The 20716-nt window shown below is 36.9% G+C and overlaps 1 protein-coding gene across 2 annotated transcripts; it reads left to right on the top strand.

Annotated features, from left to right (window-relative positions):
• The first annotated feature begins 397 nt into the window (after positions 1 to 397).
• LOC126371732 (putative inorganic phosphate cotransporter) lies at positions 398 to 16783 on the top strand. 2 transcript variants are annotated; one of them, XM_050017068.1, is made up of 11 exons: positions 398 to 691; positions 3934 to 4058; positions 5506 to 5685; positions 6884 to 7022; positions 11445 to 11662; positions 12396 to 12545; positions 12949 to 13081; positions 13974 to 14098; positions 14914 to 15033; positions 15689 to 15821; positions 16662 to 16783. In XM_050017068.1, the coding sequence occupies exons 1-11, from the start codon at positions 649 to 651 to the stop codon at positions 16697 to 16699; spliced, it is 1404 nt and encodes a 467-aa protein (XP_049873025.1). In that variant the 5' UTR covers positions 398 to 648; the 3' UTR covers positions 16700 to 16783. The 2 variants fall into 2 exon arrangements, with proteins under 2 accessions (XP_049873025.1, XP_049873026.1); XM_050017069.1 differs by lacking the exon at positions 3934 to 4058.
• The last annotated feature ends 3933 nt before the right edge of the window (positions 16784 to 20716 follow it).

The following is a 20716-nucleotide window of genomic DNA, read 5'->3' as shown; positions in this document are numbered from 1 at the left end:
TAAGAAATCTGCAGTCAATTTTCATAATATTGATATTATGATGTGTATTGAGATCGCCTTAACTTCGCAAGTCCCGGATATCCAAACACAATTATACTATACATATAGATAAACAATGGATTTTGGGTTTTAAAAGGCATCTGAGTCTAATATAACGGTCGATTTTGTAGAAGAGATACACAGGAAGATCAAGATAATTAATCCAGCACATGTAGAATTTCTTCTTCTTCTTACTATTACAAATAAGTAAACAAAACCCAGAATATTATGGCCAAAAACTATCGTTAAAATGATGGTTTTTCCGTGTAAATCTTGAAGTATTTTATCAATAGTGTACTTAGATATAACGTTATAAACATTGAATAAGGATCTCCAATCTGAGCAATCGATTGGCGAGCGTGACAGCAGGCGCCGGCGTCGCGTGTCCGTTCACCTTTACATCAAAACATGGCACAAAACACTTCGCATTTTAAATTATAAATACATTTCAAATTAAACTTCTATTTATAAACGTGCCTTTAACAGTATTTTTAATTTGAAATTCAAGACATAATTGAATCTAGTCCTAATTTATTTTTAAAAACATTTCAATTTATAAATATTAAAACATACTGTTGATTAATTTATATTATTAGTGAGTGTAAAAAAATGGATGTCAAGGAAAAAAGAAACAATGAAGAGGAGAAGCCAAGTAAGTTTCCTAACAAACGTGTTTTATTAATAATCAACCATAAGCTATAGATAGATAAACTTGATAGCAAATAATATTAGAAAGTGATAAATATGAATATTCCCGTTAGCCTTGGCAATATTCGGTCTAGCCGTATGCTCGCCGTTTTAAAGTAGATATACTTGACGTGGCCTTTGTTCGAAATATTAAAAATTCTGGATTTGATCGCGGAATGTCCGCCTAGGACTTTTTGTTACGACTCTCCACTTATCACATAAAAATCTTATCCTTGCTAATAAATAAAGTTGTTTTTCAATCAACTACGGCACATTTCTTTTGGTAACTTTTTAATATCATCAATAAACTTGACATTCCACGTACACTCAAATAAGTTTTTAAATGCCATACAGGCAAATATGCAAGAATTTTCCTTAAATTCTTGAATAAGAATCATATTTTATTTAAGAATAAATAATTGCGAAACTTTTTGCTTTCTAGAAACATAAATAAGTTTACCTTGACTTTGATACTTTGATACTTTGATACGTATAATTCATATTGTTGAGTGTGGCATCATCTTCTGATAAAACAATTTACGAGTATACTCTAATATATTTTAAAATAGCAGCATTAAGAAATTAAAAAAAAAACAAAAAATTTACACGATTCATTTATAACAAACATCGTAGAACCATAGAAACAAAAAGAGTGTAGACCTAGAAGAACATTTATGAAACAAATAAAAGAGAAGGTGCAGGTCGTGCCGTATCAGGAGGTGAAAAGGTTTTAGCGGGAAGAAGAGAGGAATGGCGATTACTCCACCGACAAGAGCGCAGCTCTTAAATAAAGAGAGTAGAAAAAAATGAAAAGTTAACGGACCAACCCAGGAGTAGCGTGGTAGAGTAAAATGCTCCATACTCCCTCCGGTTGATTGACGGAAGGCCTATCGAAGGAATATTGGAAGAAATGGAGGGAGGCCTTAGCCTAGGAGTAGGACACTACTGGACAGGCTAGATAAAATTATGTTACCTGAACTATACCTACCTACCTATGTTACCTGTTATGGGCGATAGGCTGATCCCTTATCACCATAAGGTTCATCATATCCAGCTTACGACATCGTATCAACAGTGGCTGCAAGTTGTCTTTGATTACTTGTGGCTCTGCCCACCCCATTAGGGATTACGGGCGTGAGTTTATGTATGTATGTATGTATGTGTACCTGAACTATAAAATCAGCATGAATTATTCTTATCACACCTGCCTTCGAAATATGCGTAACAATGATACTTTAAACAGTAATATCTCACTGAGAACATGTAAAACGTACTATAAATATATCAATCATATGTATATAAAACAGGTTATTGGAAATATAGCTGTAGAAAGGTAAGTTATATAAAGTACTACATTGAGTACTGAATACAGAGCATGGAACAAAGAAATCGATCGCTAATAACACAGAATTGGCAAGAAATTATTCCGCCTTAAAACAAAACGGACTAAAATAGGTAAACTAAGTTTAAAATAATAATCCACACCACGAAAGAAGTCGACGGATTTTAATGAAACTAATGGACTAATGGAACCCGGGAAAGTAACTTCTTTCGTGACTATATTTAAACCTAGTTTATATTTTAGTCTTCGTTTGTGCTCCGGCCTTATTCAGTTGTGTAAAATATCGAAATGATCTCGAACGGGTGTCATTGCTTTCCCTAGTGGTAACTTTGGTTACAATACACATTATACCAAAAGCTAAATTGCTTTCGCGGAGTAAGCCACCCTCGTTGACTCTATTTCGTTAAAAAGGCCTAATCGAATCAATTCATCTAAAAAAGCAATATTGCTTTGTGACATTTGTGGCCATTGCGCACTTACTTTAAAGTCGTAAAACCGAATGATCTTTTAAAATCCAAACCCCATTGTTTAACTATTGTGTCTGGAAATCTCGGCCTTCGGAGGTTAATATTGCTTTTTTAGTGGATAGCTTCGATTTTCACCTTTAAATTCAAATTTAAATAATTTATTTTCAGACCATAATAACGTCCATAGAAAAAAATAATAATATAACATAAACACTAAATAAGTACAAAAATTGTTAAAAAATAAAAGTACAAATACTTACATAAAAATTATAAACAAGAAATTAAAATTAAAAATAATTAATAAAATTTACGTAACAATAAAAAAAAACACAAAAACAAAAAACACAAAAACCCCTCTGACTACAGCGGCCTCTGATAGCAGGGCGACAAGGCCCCAACTCTGTGGTATAACGCCTAGGGTTATAAAACGTTTACGACGCATACGGCCATAAACGCCATAAAAGGAAAACATTAACGTTTAGGAAGAGAAACGGGCCTACGCGGTCACCTTGCGAACAAAAACGCCGGAAGACGTTCCGGTATAAGACGTCCAGATAGAAGAAATCTTCGGTACTTTAAAGCAACTTTTCTCCTCAATTTTATGATAGAATAGAAGACAATACATACATACATCAACAGCCTATATACGTCCCATAAGACAATAACATGATTTTAAATTTTCACAAAACAATTACATAAGAGCAAAACGGATTTAATGAAAATATGAATCTGTCAGTTTAGAGGATTACAAAAACGTTACATACGACGAAAGTTGTTAGTAGAGCTAGCAGAAAACAACCTAGAAGAACGTACATTGCCATAAAAAAATATTCAGTACGATCACTCATACTCATCCTTACAATAATTGATCGTAAGACAGACATGTTGAAACACTGTACAAAAGTACTCATTATTCTTCCCATGTGCCAACTAACACGTAAGTGCGAGCAAGACAAACGGACCGCACGCTCCCTTACTCCTTTGTAGACCCAGAGGGGGTGAGGTCGGCGCCCGTAATGAATTGGTGCGGGGCGGAGGTTTACCGTTCTATTCGTAGTACTATTCCTAAATTTATGTAGCCACTTGAATTTTCACAGGTTCGAATCCAGCACATACCTAAACTAATGATTGTCGAATTTGCTCTCGAATTCATGTTTGGATCATAAATGATTATCACGTGCTCAGCGGTGAAGGAAAATATCGTGAGGAAACCCACATTCCCACATGCATTTTCGGAGGTATGTGACCTAACCTGTATTGGACTGGTTTTCCCTTCGCGGGTTGGAGGGTCAGACAGGCAGTCGCTTCTGTAAAAAACCGGACCTGTCAAATCGTCAGGTTAGGTAAACAAGGAGATCATGATGATGTCGCTATTTGAGTATGTTTGATTTATTTCAGCTTATGGCTTGGGATTGAGACATGTGCAAGCAGCTCTGCTGTTCCTGGGGATGGTGCTCGCTTTCGCCATGCGGGTCAATATCAGCATGGCGATTGTCGCCATGACTGATAGCACTAAAGATAATGTGAGTATTTGATGGAGTTGGGCGGTTTTGGTAGCTATCACTAATGAATACCGGCCACCTACTCCATCCGCCTCAGAGCATCTGCCTGCTGCGTTATACTGTCAAGTTTTGACAATGGCCATCCCCCTTCAGAATTCGCTACAAAATTCACGTATTTTTTTTTCAATTTTGCAACGGAAAATTTCACTTGATATCAACTCGGAATCATGGTCTGAATCATCATGTCTCTAACATCTGTATAATGAACGCCCTACGTGTGAATCACGATAGTGAAATGAACCGCGCTTTGAACAGCAGTCGGACGCGGTTCCTATTTACTTGAGTAAATATGCAGTTGTTACATGAGCCATAGCTGCCTTTCATATGGGGTCTTTGGCGGCTCAATAGCAACCCTGACGCCAGGGTTGATGGGGCCGTTAATGGTACAACCCACACGAGAGAAAAAAAAATATAACATACATAATTCTTGTAGTTCCTAGAAACCTGGTCAAGTATATCCCCTATTACTGTCTTCCTGTGAGATACAAATTGCTTTAGACAGCGATGAATGCTTCCGACAGAAGCCAAATATGAAATTTGATACGTAACATACTTACGTAATTTGATAAAGACCCACATAGCCCATTGCACTTCAAAAACTTGCTTATCAGCTCTCTTGTACTACAAGTTTCCATACATTTCCGATAACACAAAGCCATATTATCATTTCAGGAGTTTTTATCAATGATTGGATTCGTTATCGCCTACGTCTGTCAATCTCAAAATTTGTTACTCTAAAATTGTTAGAAAGAGCTAGTATGGTGCCGCAATTTTAGTTTTTTTTTACTAAATATTTGACCATTGCAATTTATTCATTTTTGGGGGAGCTGTAATATATACGTGAAGCACCTATCTACTTACCGCCGCACATTCGTAAGAATAACGTCTCTATAAACACATCATCTTCATCATGGGTCCGCTTACCTAACCTGAAGATTTGACAGGTCCGGTTTTTATAGAAGCGACTGCCTGTCTGACCTTGCAACCCGCGAAGAGGTAACCACCCCTATACAGGTTAGGTCACATACCTCCGAAAATATATTTCTAGGGAATGTGGGTTTGGTCACGATGTTTTCCTTCGCCGCTCAGCACGTGATAATCATTTATGATCCAGACATGAATTCGAAAACGAATTCGACAACATTGGTGAGCTGGATTCGAATCTGCAACCTCAAAGTGAGAGGCAAGCGTTCTACCAGCTGGGCTACCACGGGTCTCTATATTCATATACCAAAACAAAATCGGCACTTAAAAGAACAAAACACGAACTTGTCTTTCATGTACATTAGCAGAGGTGAACGCGTGCGCTTGGCAACTCCCGTGTATAATAATTACTTTGAGATATTTATTTATCTAAGCAAATAAATGTGTTTATTTATACTCTATTGTATTGTCTTATTTTTTGCAGTCATTTGACTGGAGTATACAGAAGCAGTCAGTGATCCTGTCCTCGTTCTTCTGGGGCTACATCCTGCTTCAAATCCCTGGCGGCGAATTGGCAGCCAGGTTCGGAGGCAAGATCCTCATCACTCTGTGTGTTGGCATCAACTCTGCCACATCGCTTATCATACCCATCGGCTCTTATTATGTAAGTGACTCGTGCCGTCCTTTTTTGGAAATTGGTATCTTGAATTGACACTTTCAAGGATACAGACCAATAGTCATTGGCATTTTAATTGTATGCTATGACACAAAATCGGAACATTGCCTTTAGATGAGTGTGAAGGTTGTTTTGGACAAATTGTGATCTACGTAGTGAAGACAAAATAAAATATCTGTTGACCAGAATGTAATTCAAATATTGTATATTTCGTTAATCACATATAAAGCTAAGATATTTCAGACTTTTTCTGTGAACTATAGAATAAATTTGCTCTGATATGTCTTTATTGGCATATGAAACAATTCAATAATAACAGTCAAGTCAATGAACGCAAAAGCCATGCTTTATATTGTTTAATCTTTACAAAAACTAACCACTTCTATTGGAGCGAAACAGTGTTTTATAAAAGAAAAACATCAGTCCTTGATCTTCAGCTAGAAGATTTTCATCTTCATCATGTTATACTGTTGTTTTATCAAGCGTATACACATCAATAGTTTTCTGCCTTGGTTGATTCGTCGTGGCTTTAAGTGCAGTGGACCAAAAACAAACAAAATTCTTTAGTGTTTCTTACTCAAGTACTTCAGATAACAATTTATTATCTTTAGTTTTATTCATGTCATGTTGATGACCTCTTTTTGTATTGACCTCATAGTAATTGTGTGCCTTCAAGTCAGGATTAAAGAAGCGAAGTATCAATTTGTCTGTTATTAATTATTTTATAGAGCTATTCAATTTTATACCGTTAAAACTAAATGTTGAAGAACTAAGCAAATCGTTGTCACTTATTGGGTACGTCAGGATTGATATTGGAAACTAGGTAGACCCTGAGAGTGATGTTCTCGATACTGGACAGATTGGTGGCAGTATGCTGAATGTCATGAAATATGGTGAAAGGTGGAAATATTAAGGAGAGGTTTTCGCCCAGTAGTGCCTACATCCACTTCTCGCCAACTATGTTTAAGTGTCATGTATTAGGGGGCGAGTCTTAATATTGAAAGAATACAACGCTATGTTCCAAACATGAATTCAAACTAAGTAGAATTAAGTGACGTAGAGGGATTGGCACCCGTGACTACCTCTGCTACCATGGATTAAGTAATGGGACAATACTGGCCAATAAGAAAAAAAAGATAAACAATTTTAGTGCAGCAATGACTTATTCATTAGTTTTTTTTTTCAGGGAGGTTGGCAATTGGTATGCGCATGTCGAGTGCTGCAGGGACTGTCCCAAGGCTTCCTGTTTCCTTGCATGCACAACCTGATCGGGAAGTGGGTGCCTCTCGAGGAAAAGAGCCGGCTGGGCACCTTGATATATGCAGGTAACCCTATCATGTATAGAATTAAGAATACATGGACGTGTTATAAAAACCGTTAAAGGAGTTATGACATTAATAACACGTTAGATATGAGGCTAACCACTTGTCAGAAGATGGTTCTTCATGAGTGGCTGCAATTTGCCTTCTGATAGCTTGTGGCTCTGCCCGTGGCCTTTGAGAAAATGGTCGGGTTTGTAGATGCATATTATCATATTTCATGTCATTATACAACTATACAAGGACTCAGTAGACAACGACACGGTGGTCAGATGACGTCGTTGCACCGACAAAAAAATAATTTTGTGGTAATTTTCGTCGAATGGAATTTTCACTAAAACATTTCGCGCGACCATTAAAGCTCACCATAACGGCTCATCATCTATCACGTTAGTGTAACAGAGAGGTCGGTGAGGTGTGGGGTTTGTACCTCTGATTACCTCAATTGATAGATAGATAAAATCTTTATTTAGGTTTAAGACGCTACATAAACTTCTTAATATTAAAATTTGAACATAATATGAAATGTAAGACTTAAAACTAAAAGGTTAATAGCTCGGCTAATGTCGTATCGACCCACATGAGGGACAATACGACGCCGATTTTCAGCCAGACCCTTAAAAAAATAATACAAAAAATAATATACAATTGGAATGGAATACAGTCGTGAGTTAATGTTAAAAAAAAAAGAGTTTTTACAATCTTATCCATGTTCGTTGTTGCTAATTGTGTAAACGTATGTACTTAAATAGATTTGCAGCTGACTAAACAACAGAATATAATTAGGTACCTATTAAAACACTCATGTGATACTGTTATGAATATGCACTTGCACAAACCGACACTATTGTTTTAATATCCCTCATTGTATGAGGATTATTTAAATAACTATTATAGGTACTGCCTCAGGAATAGTGGTCACGTCAGGGGCCTTTGGCGGCTCAATAATAACCCTGAGACCAGGGTTGATGAGGTTGGTCATCCACCTCACACGATAGAAGAAGAGAGACGAATAGTGGTGCTTCAAAATCGTACCTAGTGCTTCCGAAGCACGAATTATCTTACTCTTTTGGACAATCAGGTGATCAGCCTGTAATGTCCTAACCAAACTAGGGATCACAAAGTGATTTTTGTGATATGTACCCATCGGGATTCGAACTCGGGACCTCCGGATCGTGAGTTCAACGCTCAACCATTGAAATGAAATGAAAATTTGTTGCAATAAATGTGGTAAGTATGTCGATGGAAGTAAAGCTTATAGCACTCAACACATTTAGTCACGTTGTGACATACAATAATAAATAAGTACTTACATAAAGTACTGAAAAATATTGGACCACGGAGGTCGTTAGGGAGATGATGAGTGCCATCTTTATTTTTTTGGGAAACGCGTCCTGTAAAGTCCTTCATTGGGATGGAGTTACGAGCTTATGTTATGTTACAAGGCATCACTATAGTGGACCTATAGAGTACGTCGGCTTTATTGCAATGTTTATTTTTCCACACACAATCGTGGCTGGCAAATATTTTTGCGTTCTTTGCACGAGTGTTGGTTTTAACAAGTCAAGGCTGTATTGCAAATGACAATGCGGCAAAGTATTTGAACAAGTGGAGGATGAGACGGCTTTTAAGCTTTTTGCAGAATAATAGTTGGCAAATCGCCTCCCTAATTAGCAGCCTCCGTGGTTTAGTGGTTCGATTCCCGATGGGAACATTGTCGAAACCACTGTGTGAGGCTGTCTTTTGTTTGGTAAGGACATTGCAGTCTTGAACCACCTGATTGTCCGAAAAAGTAAGATGATTCCGCGTAAAAAAAACCTCCAACCAACTCGCAGTGGAGGAGCGTGGTGGAGTATGCGCCATACCCTCCGGTTGAGGGGAGGCCTGTTCCCAGCAGTAATGGGACGTACATAGGCTATTTACGTTACGTTTTATGTTTTAAATTACCTCCCAATCTGCAGTTAATTATTGGTATAATTTAATTTCCCAAATAGCCTCCTGCATAAATCACAAACACGCGTATTTTTTGAGTTTTCCTGAATATTTTTTTTCAGTGGTCCATTTGAAAATTTTTCCTCGAAAAAGACATTTTGCATATTTTTTAAATCCAGTTTTGATCTGCCTTTGTCTATATTAATTCGACTTTTAACACCAGAATCCGTCTGTAATATGTTTTGGTCTATCGCGTTCGTTTAAATAGATTTTCGTCTGCATTTAAAAATATGCTGCATATCAATGTATCCGTTGAATTACATATCGACTACAATTCAAATGTACGACACACTTTCATAACAGGAAAAAATCTGATGTTACCAGTTTATAAACGTGTTGAAATAAGCTTGAAGGACAACAAACTCGCAATTTACATTCAAACAAGTTTACATTCAAACAAACTTTACTAACTGCTTGTCGAGATTTAAAAATATATATTTATTTTTATCTCGAACGATTGAATTCTATTTTCAAAATGATAACTAACTAAAAACAGTTCAAATAACACGTTAAATTAATTTCCTGCCCATTTGTAAAGTTCCGTTGCCAACGTCAAAAGTGATACAAAAAACATTATAATAATAAAAATGTAGGTATTCGTTATGAAATTAATACGTAGAGAAACAATCAAATCAACAATGGCTCCCCTTGTCGACGTATCATATTCGGTTCAATAATTCGCAGACAATACCGGGTGCAGTGACGTGTGTATTTTTCTCGAGGCTATCCTCTCTCAGTTCGTGAGTACAAGGGAGTGAAGGTTTTTTAGAATAAGTTGATATTTGGTTGGGTTTTGTGTACATTTCCTTGCAATGTAATAAATACATGTTCAGGGGAAGGGAATAGAGTTTCAGGGACGAAAAGAAGAACTACAAAGATAATGTAATCGCAATGACATAGTACTCCAACATAGTGAGATGAGGGGGAGCTATGGCAGGTCACTACATAATTCGCGCTTTACATCTATGGGTTGTACCAATTTTATTGTCGATAGAAGCATTTATCAATAAATTCAAAGTCAATTAGGGACATTAGGTTTAAAATACTATAAAGATAATCTTCTACGACTTCTATTATTCTAAGTTAGGTTCAAAGTCCTGACTACTCAATACATAACGATTTTATTTTATTTATTAACGTAGATAGGTACGGTCACGAGCATTAATATGTATACACTTTGGTACCATGTCACATTAACTTTTTTGAGAAATTAAACTGTAAGTCTCACTAAATGCTAATGTGGGTAAATTATACTTGTAACTTTAGTGACGAATATCACTCATCATCGTGGCAATTTTTCAATTATAAATTACATTTTTTATTTCAACTTGAAAAAGGTCATTCATTGTTCCCTTTTAACAATAAGTTACACTAAAAGGGTGATATTAACCAGCTTTACAAAATATGATAATAAATTACCCACCTGCGACAAAATGTACTCTACTAGTAATGAAATTTTATTAAAATTTTGATTTTTAAAATAATTTTGCTTAGAACATGTAATTTATATCGGTACTAAAGCGTAAAAAAAACATAATAATGTAGATAATAAAATTCGGTAATCGAAATCACCGACAGAAATATGCAATTTAATTTTTTATTCTATATTCTTAATAACATTTTTAACATTCCATATTTAAAATGTTATTTTGTAATAAAAAATATTTTTTTCTAAACTTGCCGGAACGCAGATTCTGGCTCTAATAATTAATATCGGCATTGTATTAAGCAAAGATCCTCTACAGTGCTCTCTATTATTTCCATAACGTTGAAAGATTTATGATTGTATAGGTTATTTATTCAATTATTCAATCAATAACTATGTATTTAGATTAAGGATATAAAGAAAAAAAAATAATACTTTATTGCACAACGACATATACAAAGGACATAAACATACGAATAAAAACATAAGCACAATAGGCGGCCTTATTGCTAAACAGCAATTATTATTTATTCTTCATAGTAGTAGAGTTAATTTGTAAACTTTAGCTCATGTTGTTATAATTAGGTATAATCAGTGTTGACCATAATTATTATTGGCAGGCATACTGGAACTTTTCTTCAGCGAATTTCATTTTGTGTGTTTATTCTTAATAAATAAAAGTTATTAATTTGTATTTCTTCAGTCAATAACACATAATTTGCTCAAAAATTATTTACTGTGCTACATAGAGCAACACGGACCTCCGCGGCTGTGCTATCACTCAAATAAATAAATAAATAGAATTTTGATTTGATTTTCATTTAGGTGTTCTCTTCTACTCTATATTTAAAATAAACATACCTAATAAGGAATAAATAATTGAATAATTAATAAAGAATTGTTGTCCCAAATAATGAAAATAAAATAAATAAATAAACATTTACCTTTTTTACCATAAAAAATAAATGTTCATTCTTTCAAAATAAAATTTTGATTGGATTTTTCCCCAGGAGCTCAATTCGGCACGGCCACCCAGCTGATGGTGTCGGGCTTCATCGCGGAGGCGTGGGGCTGGCCGGCCATCTTCTACGTGAACGGCACGCTGGGCGCCATCTGGACGGCTATCTACGTCTTCATAGGCGCTGACTCGCCGCAGACCTCGAGGATGATCAGCGAAAAGGAGCGGTTCTACATTCAAAACTCTCTTGGGCATGTTGGTGTTGCTAAGGTTAGAAGGTATATTTCACACGTCCGCGGACACAAATGTCATTTTAAACTGACCACTTTAAAAACTAGTGCTGTCCTTTATTTAAGAGGAATGTTAACAAGAGATAGAGCTATAAACATAAACAGCCTATATACGTCCCACTGCTGGGCACAGGCCTCCCCTCAATCAACCGGAGGGGATACGGAGCATACTCCACCTCGCTGCTCCAATGCGGGTTGGTGGAGGTGTTTTTACGGCTAATAGCCGGGACCAACGGCTTAACGTGCCCTCCGAAGCACGGAATCATCTTACTTTTTCGCACAATCAGGTGATTCAAGCCTGAAAAGTCCTTACCAAACAAAGGACAGTCTCACAAAGTGATTTCGACAATGTCCCCATCGGGAATCGAACCCGGACCTCCAGATCGTGAGCCTAACGCTCTAACCACTAGACCACGGAGGCTGTCAGAGTAAAATTAAATTGTCTGTCGAAATTGGCACCTACACACGGAATGGATACAATAGGGAGCACGTAAAGTTTTTGTTTGAGCGTTTGACTCACGATCCCGAGGTCCCAGGTTCAAATCCAGGTGGGGACATATCGCAAAAATCACTGTGTGATCCCTAGTTTGGTTAAGACATTACAAGGTAATCACCTTATTACCTGAAAGTAAGATTATCCGTTACATAAGTCATGTCAGGGACATTTATATCTTCCGGTATGTCTTTATATTTATTCTTAATTGTAACTTCAGAAACTGAAGACGCCATGGAGATCTATTTGGACGTCATTATCATTCATATCTCTCATCGTGGTCCACTGCGGCCACAACTGGGGCTTCTGGACTCTCATGACGGAGATTCCTTCCTACATGAGCCAGGTTCTAGGCGTCGACATTAAAGCGGTAAGATCTTCTTTATTGCTTTTTCTTTAATTTCTTAAGCAGGGTTTTGAGATTTCTACATTTGCCTGGCCTAGAAGTAAACTCGAGACTGCGATAGAAAATATTTCAGTAGTCAACACGATGACTCTTTAAAAGATTATCGACCCAAAGTCCCCTTCACGATTCTGTTATTATTTTTGTGCTGGACAAATTCGAAGATAATCGAAGTCAAATTCTGGCGATATTTTAGATTTTTAGGTAAGTATACATTTGTTTCCTTGAAGATCTGAAAAACTAAGCGATATTGTAAGAAAAGATTCTGGCACTTGGCCAGTAATACGCTAAGCAAAAAGAGAAATACACCTTCGTTCTCTTGCGCTGTTTCTGATTAACGTTATTGATAGAATTTTCTGTTTCTTTCCAGAACGGCCTCATGTCAGCTCTTCCATACTGGGCGATGTACGTAATGAGCTTCCCACTCGGCTACTTGGCTGACCTCGTGCTGAGGAAGAAGTGGCTCAGCATCACTGCTTCGAGGAAACTATCCAATTCCATCGGTAAGTTGAATGTGCAACGAATCTATCCTTTTTTTAATATAATCCACTCGTATCTACTTGGAATATGTATGGCGTCGAGACCTCTCCAGTCGGAAGAACGCTTGATTCTCACGTGCCTGAACAAATTTGTTTTCAAATTTTGTTTAGATTTTTGGATCATAAAATATAATTCTCATGTCATTTCAAGGAAACCCTCATTCCAGAGAAATGCGTTTCAGAGATATGAGACCTAACCTGTATTTGGTTGCTTTTTCCCTTTAAATTGGCTTCTCTAAAAAAACCAGACTTGTATAATATTCAGGAGATAATTATTAAAACACATAATAACGGGTTCTTACCGCGTTTAAAGTAAGGATATGAGACTCCCGATAATAACCGCGTAAACTTAAAACAATGTATTCAGGAGTTGATCGATAATAATGTACTTAACTTACATTATCATGAACGATTACGATTGTCGTGATTTTAATTGAATATTCGAGTAACTCAATATTTAATGACGATCCTTCCTTAACTAAATTCTGGATAATTGGGATAGTGTTAACATAACGAACTTATCTATAGAAAATGCGTTGGTAATCTGCACATACAATGAATTATTTCTCATTTGCTTATTCTGCGTTTTAGTCACGTATTCCAAAATAGTTCATCATCACTAATTTAAGAGCCACGCTTTTGTCGGAGTAACATAGGAATGTTACAATAGCAATGTTAGGTGTGTTATGTTATAGACAGGAGTCTATGCTACTTTTTAGGGACAAATAGGGCAGTGGTTTCCCTCTTGCCTTCTGCCCAAAATAATTACGTATTTACAAATTATTTTTCGGTCTTGGTTCCTGAATCAAAATAAATATCTGTCAGATTGGCTTTATTTCTAACTACATGTGCGCAGGACACTACGGGCCTGCTATTGCTCTGATCGGGCTGTCGTACGCGCCGGCTGGCAATGTGACTGTTGCTGTGGCACTACTCACCCTCGTCGTTGGACTCAACGCTGGACATTATACTGGATACTTGGTAAGTAAATAATTCTAGTAATCTGTTGCAAAAATATAACATGACAGCGTCACCCCTGTATCCAAGGCAGAGGTGTATGTAGTATATACTTACACTCAATCCTCGCTAGCTGTCTTTAATCCCCGACGCAAAAACGACGTGGTGTTATAAGTTTGACGTGTCTGTGTGTGTCTAAATGTATATCTGTCTGTCTGTGGTATCGTAGCGCCCAAACTGATGATCCGATTTTAATGCGGTTTTTTTTTGTTTGAAAGTTATATCAGTCGATGACTATGTTACCTACTGAATAAAGATATTTTTGAATTTGAATTTGAATTTGAATTTCAGGGCTATGTTTGGTGGAAATCGGTTCAGGTCTTCAAGGTCATCAGGTCGTTTGTTAAGTGTGATAGGAATGTTACACGCTCAGTTTGCTTGCAAGCATATGTGGGATAAGTTTTTTTTTGCTTTTTATAGGGTTTAGCATTTTTCACATTTTGTCGTAATAATTGAGTATGAGTATTTTTTTATTAGGTGAAGTCTTTTGCCTTTAACCAGGCACAAACTCTGGAAACAACCTGATATCAATATGTACGATCTAAACATACATTAAAACTCATTAAGTGGTTCAGAGCCCGTGACATTACCATGTAAACCAAGCATTCTCCGGACAGGGCTATTACTGGTTTAAAAATATAAACATAATTATTGTTTCCGAATAATCACGCGAGCAAAAAGGACGCTGTTTTGATCGCTTGATAAAGATGCACAGGAATTTGCGTGTGATTTGCTAGAAGGCTCATTTTTTATAATTTGTGTTTTACCTTGTTTAACAGTTGGTACACATTGACATGTCGCCGAATTTCGCTGGTACTCTGATGGGCATCACCAACTGCTTCGCCAACGTCATCTCCATCATCGCTCCACTCGCTGCTGGCGCCATTCTCCAGGACGAAGTAAGTAGTGACGTTTAACATAGCCGTGGTCATATGCCAATAATTTGTCTCAAGAGTTCGCTTACCACGGCATACGACCACGGCTCTCTACTAAACATCACTATTCTGAAGAATATTAGAAAAATATACCTACCTATTTTTTTGTTTCATACTATATAGAGCGTGATTTTCCCTTAGTCGTGTTTTAGTTTTTAAACTTATATTTTTATTTAAGTAATACTAATTATTTATTTTTTTTGTTTTTTTTTTAAATTAAAAGAATAAATGCTATTATTATTTTTATTTTATTTATGATCACCATGCAGCTAGATGAAGTTGGTGAGTGATTTAGTCCGATCAATGCGGTCCAAAAAGGGGCTAACACCACTCTGACCACCATCATTTCACAGTGAAAATACTTAACTATCATAAAGTCCACTTATGATGGCTTCCTTATACCGGTATCCATTCGGTACGGTCACCTCTAAAATTGTGTATGTCTACATACTTTAGAACCGTGTCGCATTCATATATTTTGTCATTTAGTTTGACTTTGTTTTAGTTTGTCGAATAAGTTAATGTGACTTGGTTCGAAAGTATAATACATACCTACTTTAGTTTTGACTTTACAATCTAAGAAACTATAATCAAAAACTATAATGGTTACAACTTTCAGACGGACCCCAACGAGTGGCGTAAGGTATTCTACCTGTCTTCCGCCATCTACATCATTTGTAACACCTTCTACGTCATTTTTGGCACCAGTGAGTTACAAAAGTGGAATGAAGTCTCTAACGATGATGAGAAAGGTAATAATATCAACATAACATAAGCGCATGACTCCCAATTGTGTTAGCCAGAGGTACAGTCATGAGCAATATAATGTACCCACTTTAGGACTCTGTCGCACTAACATATTTGACATTTAGTGAGACTTACAGTTCAATTTGTCAAAAAAGTTAATGTGACATGGTACCAAAGTGTATACATAATGCTCGTGACCGTACACCTATGGGACTGCCCGCAAGATCATGTCAATCTGACAGTCCTTATATAAAAACAGAGTTTTGTTTATTAACCATTAACCAAATATTAGTTTGGGCACGTTAAGCCGTTGGTCCCGGCTATTAGCCGTAAAAACACCTCCACCAACCCGCAGTGGAGCAGCGTGGTGGAGTATGCTCCATACCCCCTCCGGTTGATTGAGGGGAGGCCTGTGCCCAGCAGTGGGACGTATATAGGCTGTTTATGTTAACCAAATATTAAAAGGTCATTGATGGTTCATAATAGGTAGTATGACACCTTGGAATCGGAACGTCCGTAGACGTTCTGTCCTTGAAAGTGTTAATACAACAGAGTTTAGTTTATTAACCCTTTCATGGACAGAGAGCATGGGTCATTGATGGTTCATAATAGATAGTATGACACCTTGGAATCGGAACGTCCGTAGACATTCTGTCCTTGAAAGTATTAATACCACCCTTATATTGTCAATTGCAGTTTAAAATCAAGTAATGGGCATTATATCATTAGCTCAAGACTATATCCCGATTGGGGTAGTCAGAGGTTCATCCATCGCATGATGAACTTAATACCCATACCTTACTGAGCGTTCTGTAATTAATAACAATATTTGTTTTTTTTTTCAGATACAGAAGCAGAGAAAAAAGTAGAAAGGGCTGTGTAAAAGCGAGAAGTTTATAATGTACCTGACAAATGATTAACTAAAGTAACATATTTTGACAAAAATAAATAATAATTTTAATAATAATTGTGTTTTAATTAATAATTATTCATCTATTCACAGAATACATTGTATACGTATAACTAAAACACCTCCAAACTGTCATATCGAGGCGAGGTGTCCAACAAGCTGGCAACAAAATTGTTTTTTGAAATAGCATTATCAATGTTTGTAGAATTGAAGGAAAACAAGTGTGCTACTTTAATAGTTGCTACACAGTAATTGCTGTCGTGACGAAGTTCTTCGTCATTAAAATTAATTAGCAAATTAGTCATTTACTTGGTTTATCTTCATTATAAGCGGTCGTGCAGGCACCTTAGTACTGTTTACATATTAATTAAAATTCAATAGCCCATTGGTAAGTCTTTATCAACAGGCTATTGCATTTTTACTTTTGGTTAGGCTGTTAGCCTATCGGCAACGGGCTCGCGCCTTATATGGAAGTCTGCCTACCCCTCTGGGGATATAGGCGTGATGTTATGTTACGTTGTTTTAATATAATAGCAGGGTATTTTTCAGTAATTATTATGAGTCGCGGGTGGACTGTATTTCCTCAGCACTGTATTTCTGACTGTTTTTCACCAGTTGACTGTATTTCACCAGACCAGCGTTGAACGTACACGGTCGTTTCCTTTCTTTCTCTTCAACTCCCGTCTCTCGCAGTTTTAACAGTAATACAATCAAACTACCTACTAAACCGATTGAGTTATTTCCTATAATCATGTCACTGACTACGGCTTCGACACTACTCAACAATACAGTTTGCTTATTCGTTACAGTTTTCAAAATAACAGCATGCCGCTTTGACATAATAAACAGTAATTCGTAACAATTCAATTACATAACATAACATAACATAAACTGCCTATATACGTCCCACTGCTGGGCACAGGCCTCCCCTCAATCAACCGGAGGGGGTAAGGAGCATACTCCACCACGCTGCTCCACTGCGGGTTGGTGGAGGTGTTTTTACGGCTAATAGCCGGGACCAACGGCTTAACGTGCCCTCCGAAGCACGGAATCATCTTACTTTTTCGGACAATCAGGTGATTCAAGCCTGAAAAGTCCTTACCAAACAAAGGACAGTCTCACAAAGTGATTTTGACAATGTCCCCATCGGGAATCGAACCCGGACCTCCAGATCGTGAGCCTAACGCTCTAACCACTAGACCACGGAGGCTGTTAACAATTCAATTACTTGTAAATAAATATGAAATTTGTTTGATATGAGTTCTTGAATTGTCTTCTGGTTACTGTTGGCTGTGCCCACTCAATTAGGGATTACGTGCATTAGCTTATGTATATACGAAATTTTATGAACGTAATAAAATTACAGTTGTTAGCTTTTTAAAGTAAGTAGTTAGTTATGAATTAATACGAAATATGATCTTCTTCTTATCGTGTCGATGGCAAACTGAATTGTATCGGCCCAAAACTTGGCAACAAGTACGGCGCTATCTGCAGCGCTCATCAGATCCTCCTGTGTACAGGTGTTCGGGCACGCAGGACACGACACGATGTAAGATGTTCCATCGTTTGGGGAACAGTGCCGCACTTGCACTTTAAGTCCGAGCCATCCGAGAAACCCCACCTGAACAAATTGTCCTTACTTCGGCCCATCTGAGTCCGAAGTCTATTTAGAGACTTCCAGGTAAGCCAAGGTAAATCAAGACCTGGCGGAGGTCTCTCGGACGGCGAAACAAACGAAATGTGATGAGCGGAACAAACGTCAAAACAGCTATCATAGCGTGCCGATAGATTTAGAGGTACTATCGACACGCTACCAGTTCATACTGGTGATAACCAGTTTGTACCCCACCAAGATTTTGTAAAGACTTTATATTACTCACGTTTTAACACTCCTTTTCAATGTTGCTTTTGTCAGACCACTTGTGTGGTAGATAAATTATTATTCAGCAAGTTTAGATCAGATCTGTCAGATTAACTTGTGCCTATCACCATGATATTATCGGCAACTTGAACCCATGTAGATAGTACATGACATTTCGATCTTATGTAATATGAATTGATGTTACTATTCGGTAATAGAATTTTTAGGTACTTATAAATTTGAACAAACAAGATATTGTTTATATTTTTCAATAGATAACTAGTCTGTTTGACTTTTTTGCTGGATTAGAAATAATGGTGTAGCATAGAATTTCACGTTAAGAAAGTTGACTAACAAATCATGTCTCTCACACATGATAAAAGTATTGTATGGGCGATGAGCTGGGAGGTTAAAAAGGCCACAAAAGCATTTCATCTTAAAAAGCAATATTGCTTTTTGATATTTGCTGGCATCGCACAATAATAAGAAAAAAAAATATAATGAAAATAATAATAAGGGATATATAAACAAATAGTGTACAAAAAGAATAAGAATAAGTAAAAACAAGTAAGTAAGTGAGAAAATAGTTGGAAATATTTTTTTTATGTGCAAATTTTAACGTCAAATTGCAAAATTGATTTTAAGATGTAATGTTTTCGTGTTAAAGAATTGTAATACATATTTCATCATAATCGATTTTAGGTGTACATTACCAAGAAAAAGAGTTATCACCTGATTGTCCGAAAGTAATATGATCCGCCATTGGTCCCGGTTACTACTTATTGATGTAAGTAAGTACATAGTCGTTACTTGAGCCATGCCAGGGCCCTTTGGCAGCTCAATAATAACTACTACAGTACAGCAGGGTTGATGAAGTCGGTCATTGATCTCACAACTCACACTAAATAATGTTATCTTCTAATGTCTGCTATCTAGGAAATGCAATCCCGATCTCGCGAGATCTCGCCTAATTTTCAGGGATCAATCTCGAAGCATAATATGACGAGATCTCATTCGAGATTGACGGGATTGGGCAAATCTCCTTCAATTATACTTTTTGTTTTGATTATGCTGATATCTAAAAAAACACTTAATTATTTAGTCAGTAATATTAAATAATAAAGGTTATTGTTTTCTTTCAAAAATTTTTTGTTTTAATTTACCTTTCCCACAAACAAGCAGTTTCCATCGTTTTCAGCCATCCTAACTTTATATACACTTCTCATCAAAAAAATCGAAACACCTTGCAAGTTTACGTTTTGTCAGGATTATCAGAAAAATGTGTACATTTAGGAATAAATGTTAAATGTCGTTTAATAGTGAGTAATATGAGCTTATCAAATCTTAATGTTAATGTTCTAAATTTAAATGAATTTTTCATAGGTTTCGTATTTTGTTAAATGAGTCATTTTTATTCCATATGGAGTATAAAGGAAATGGATAAAACAACACACGTAAATGAAAAAAAAAGCTAAAAAACGTTTATTTAATAACTTGTATTCCCTCCCCGAGCTCTAATTACTGCTTCCATACGGTTCTTCATCGATCGGATGAGAGTCACGATCACATGCTGTGGTATATTGTCCCATTCCTCTTGGATTGCATCTTGCAGCTGGCTAAGTGTTTCTGGGGCAGGATCTCTTGCTCGAATTCGTCTCTTAAATTCATCCCACAGATGTTCAATGGGATTCATGTCCGGGCTTCTTGCTGGCCATTCCATAATAGAGATATCGACTTCGTTAAGATAATCTCGTACGACGCCCGCGGTGTGAGCCCTAGCATTGTCGTGCATGAATATGAAGCCGTTGCCAATAAAATGTGCATAGGGCATCACATGAGGCTCGAGACACTCTTCGACGTACCGATGACAGTTTAGTGCAGGCAGACGTGGCCCAGACACGAAAGCAAGCTCTGTCTTACCGTCGGCGCTGATTCCTCCCCAAACCGTCCACGAACCGCCACCATAGCTGACCTTTTCTTCAATGCAGCATTGTGCATAGCGTTCTCCGTCTCTTCTGTAGACCTTGTTCCTTCCGTCGTTACCATACAGCATAATTTTACACTCATCAGAAAAGAGAACTTTGCTCCACTGTAGGTATGACCATTTTAGGTGCTCACGTGCAAAGTTA

Source organism: Pectinophora gossypiella, chromosome 13 (genome assembly GCF_024362695.1).
Source record: "Pectinophora gossypiella chromosome 13, ilPecGoss1.1, whole genome shotgun sequence".
Taxonomy (NCBI): Eukaryota; Metazoa; Arthropoda; class Insecta; order Lepidoptera; family Gelechiidae; genus Pectinophora; species Pectinophora gossypiella.
The sequence above is the reverse complement of the archived record's forward strand: the minus strand, read 5'-3'. Positions and strand labels throughout refer to the sequence as shown.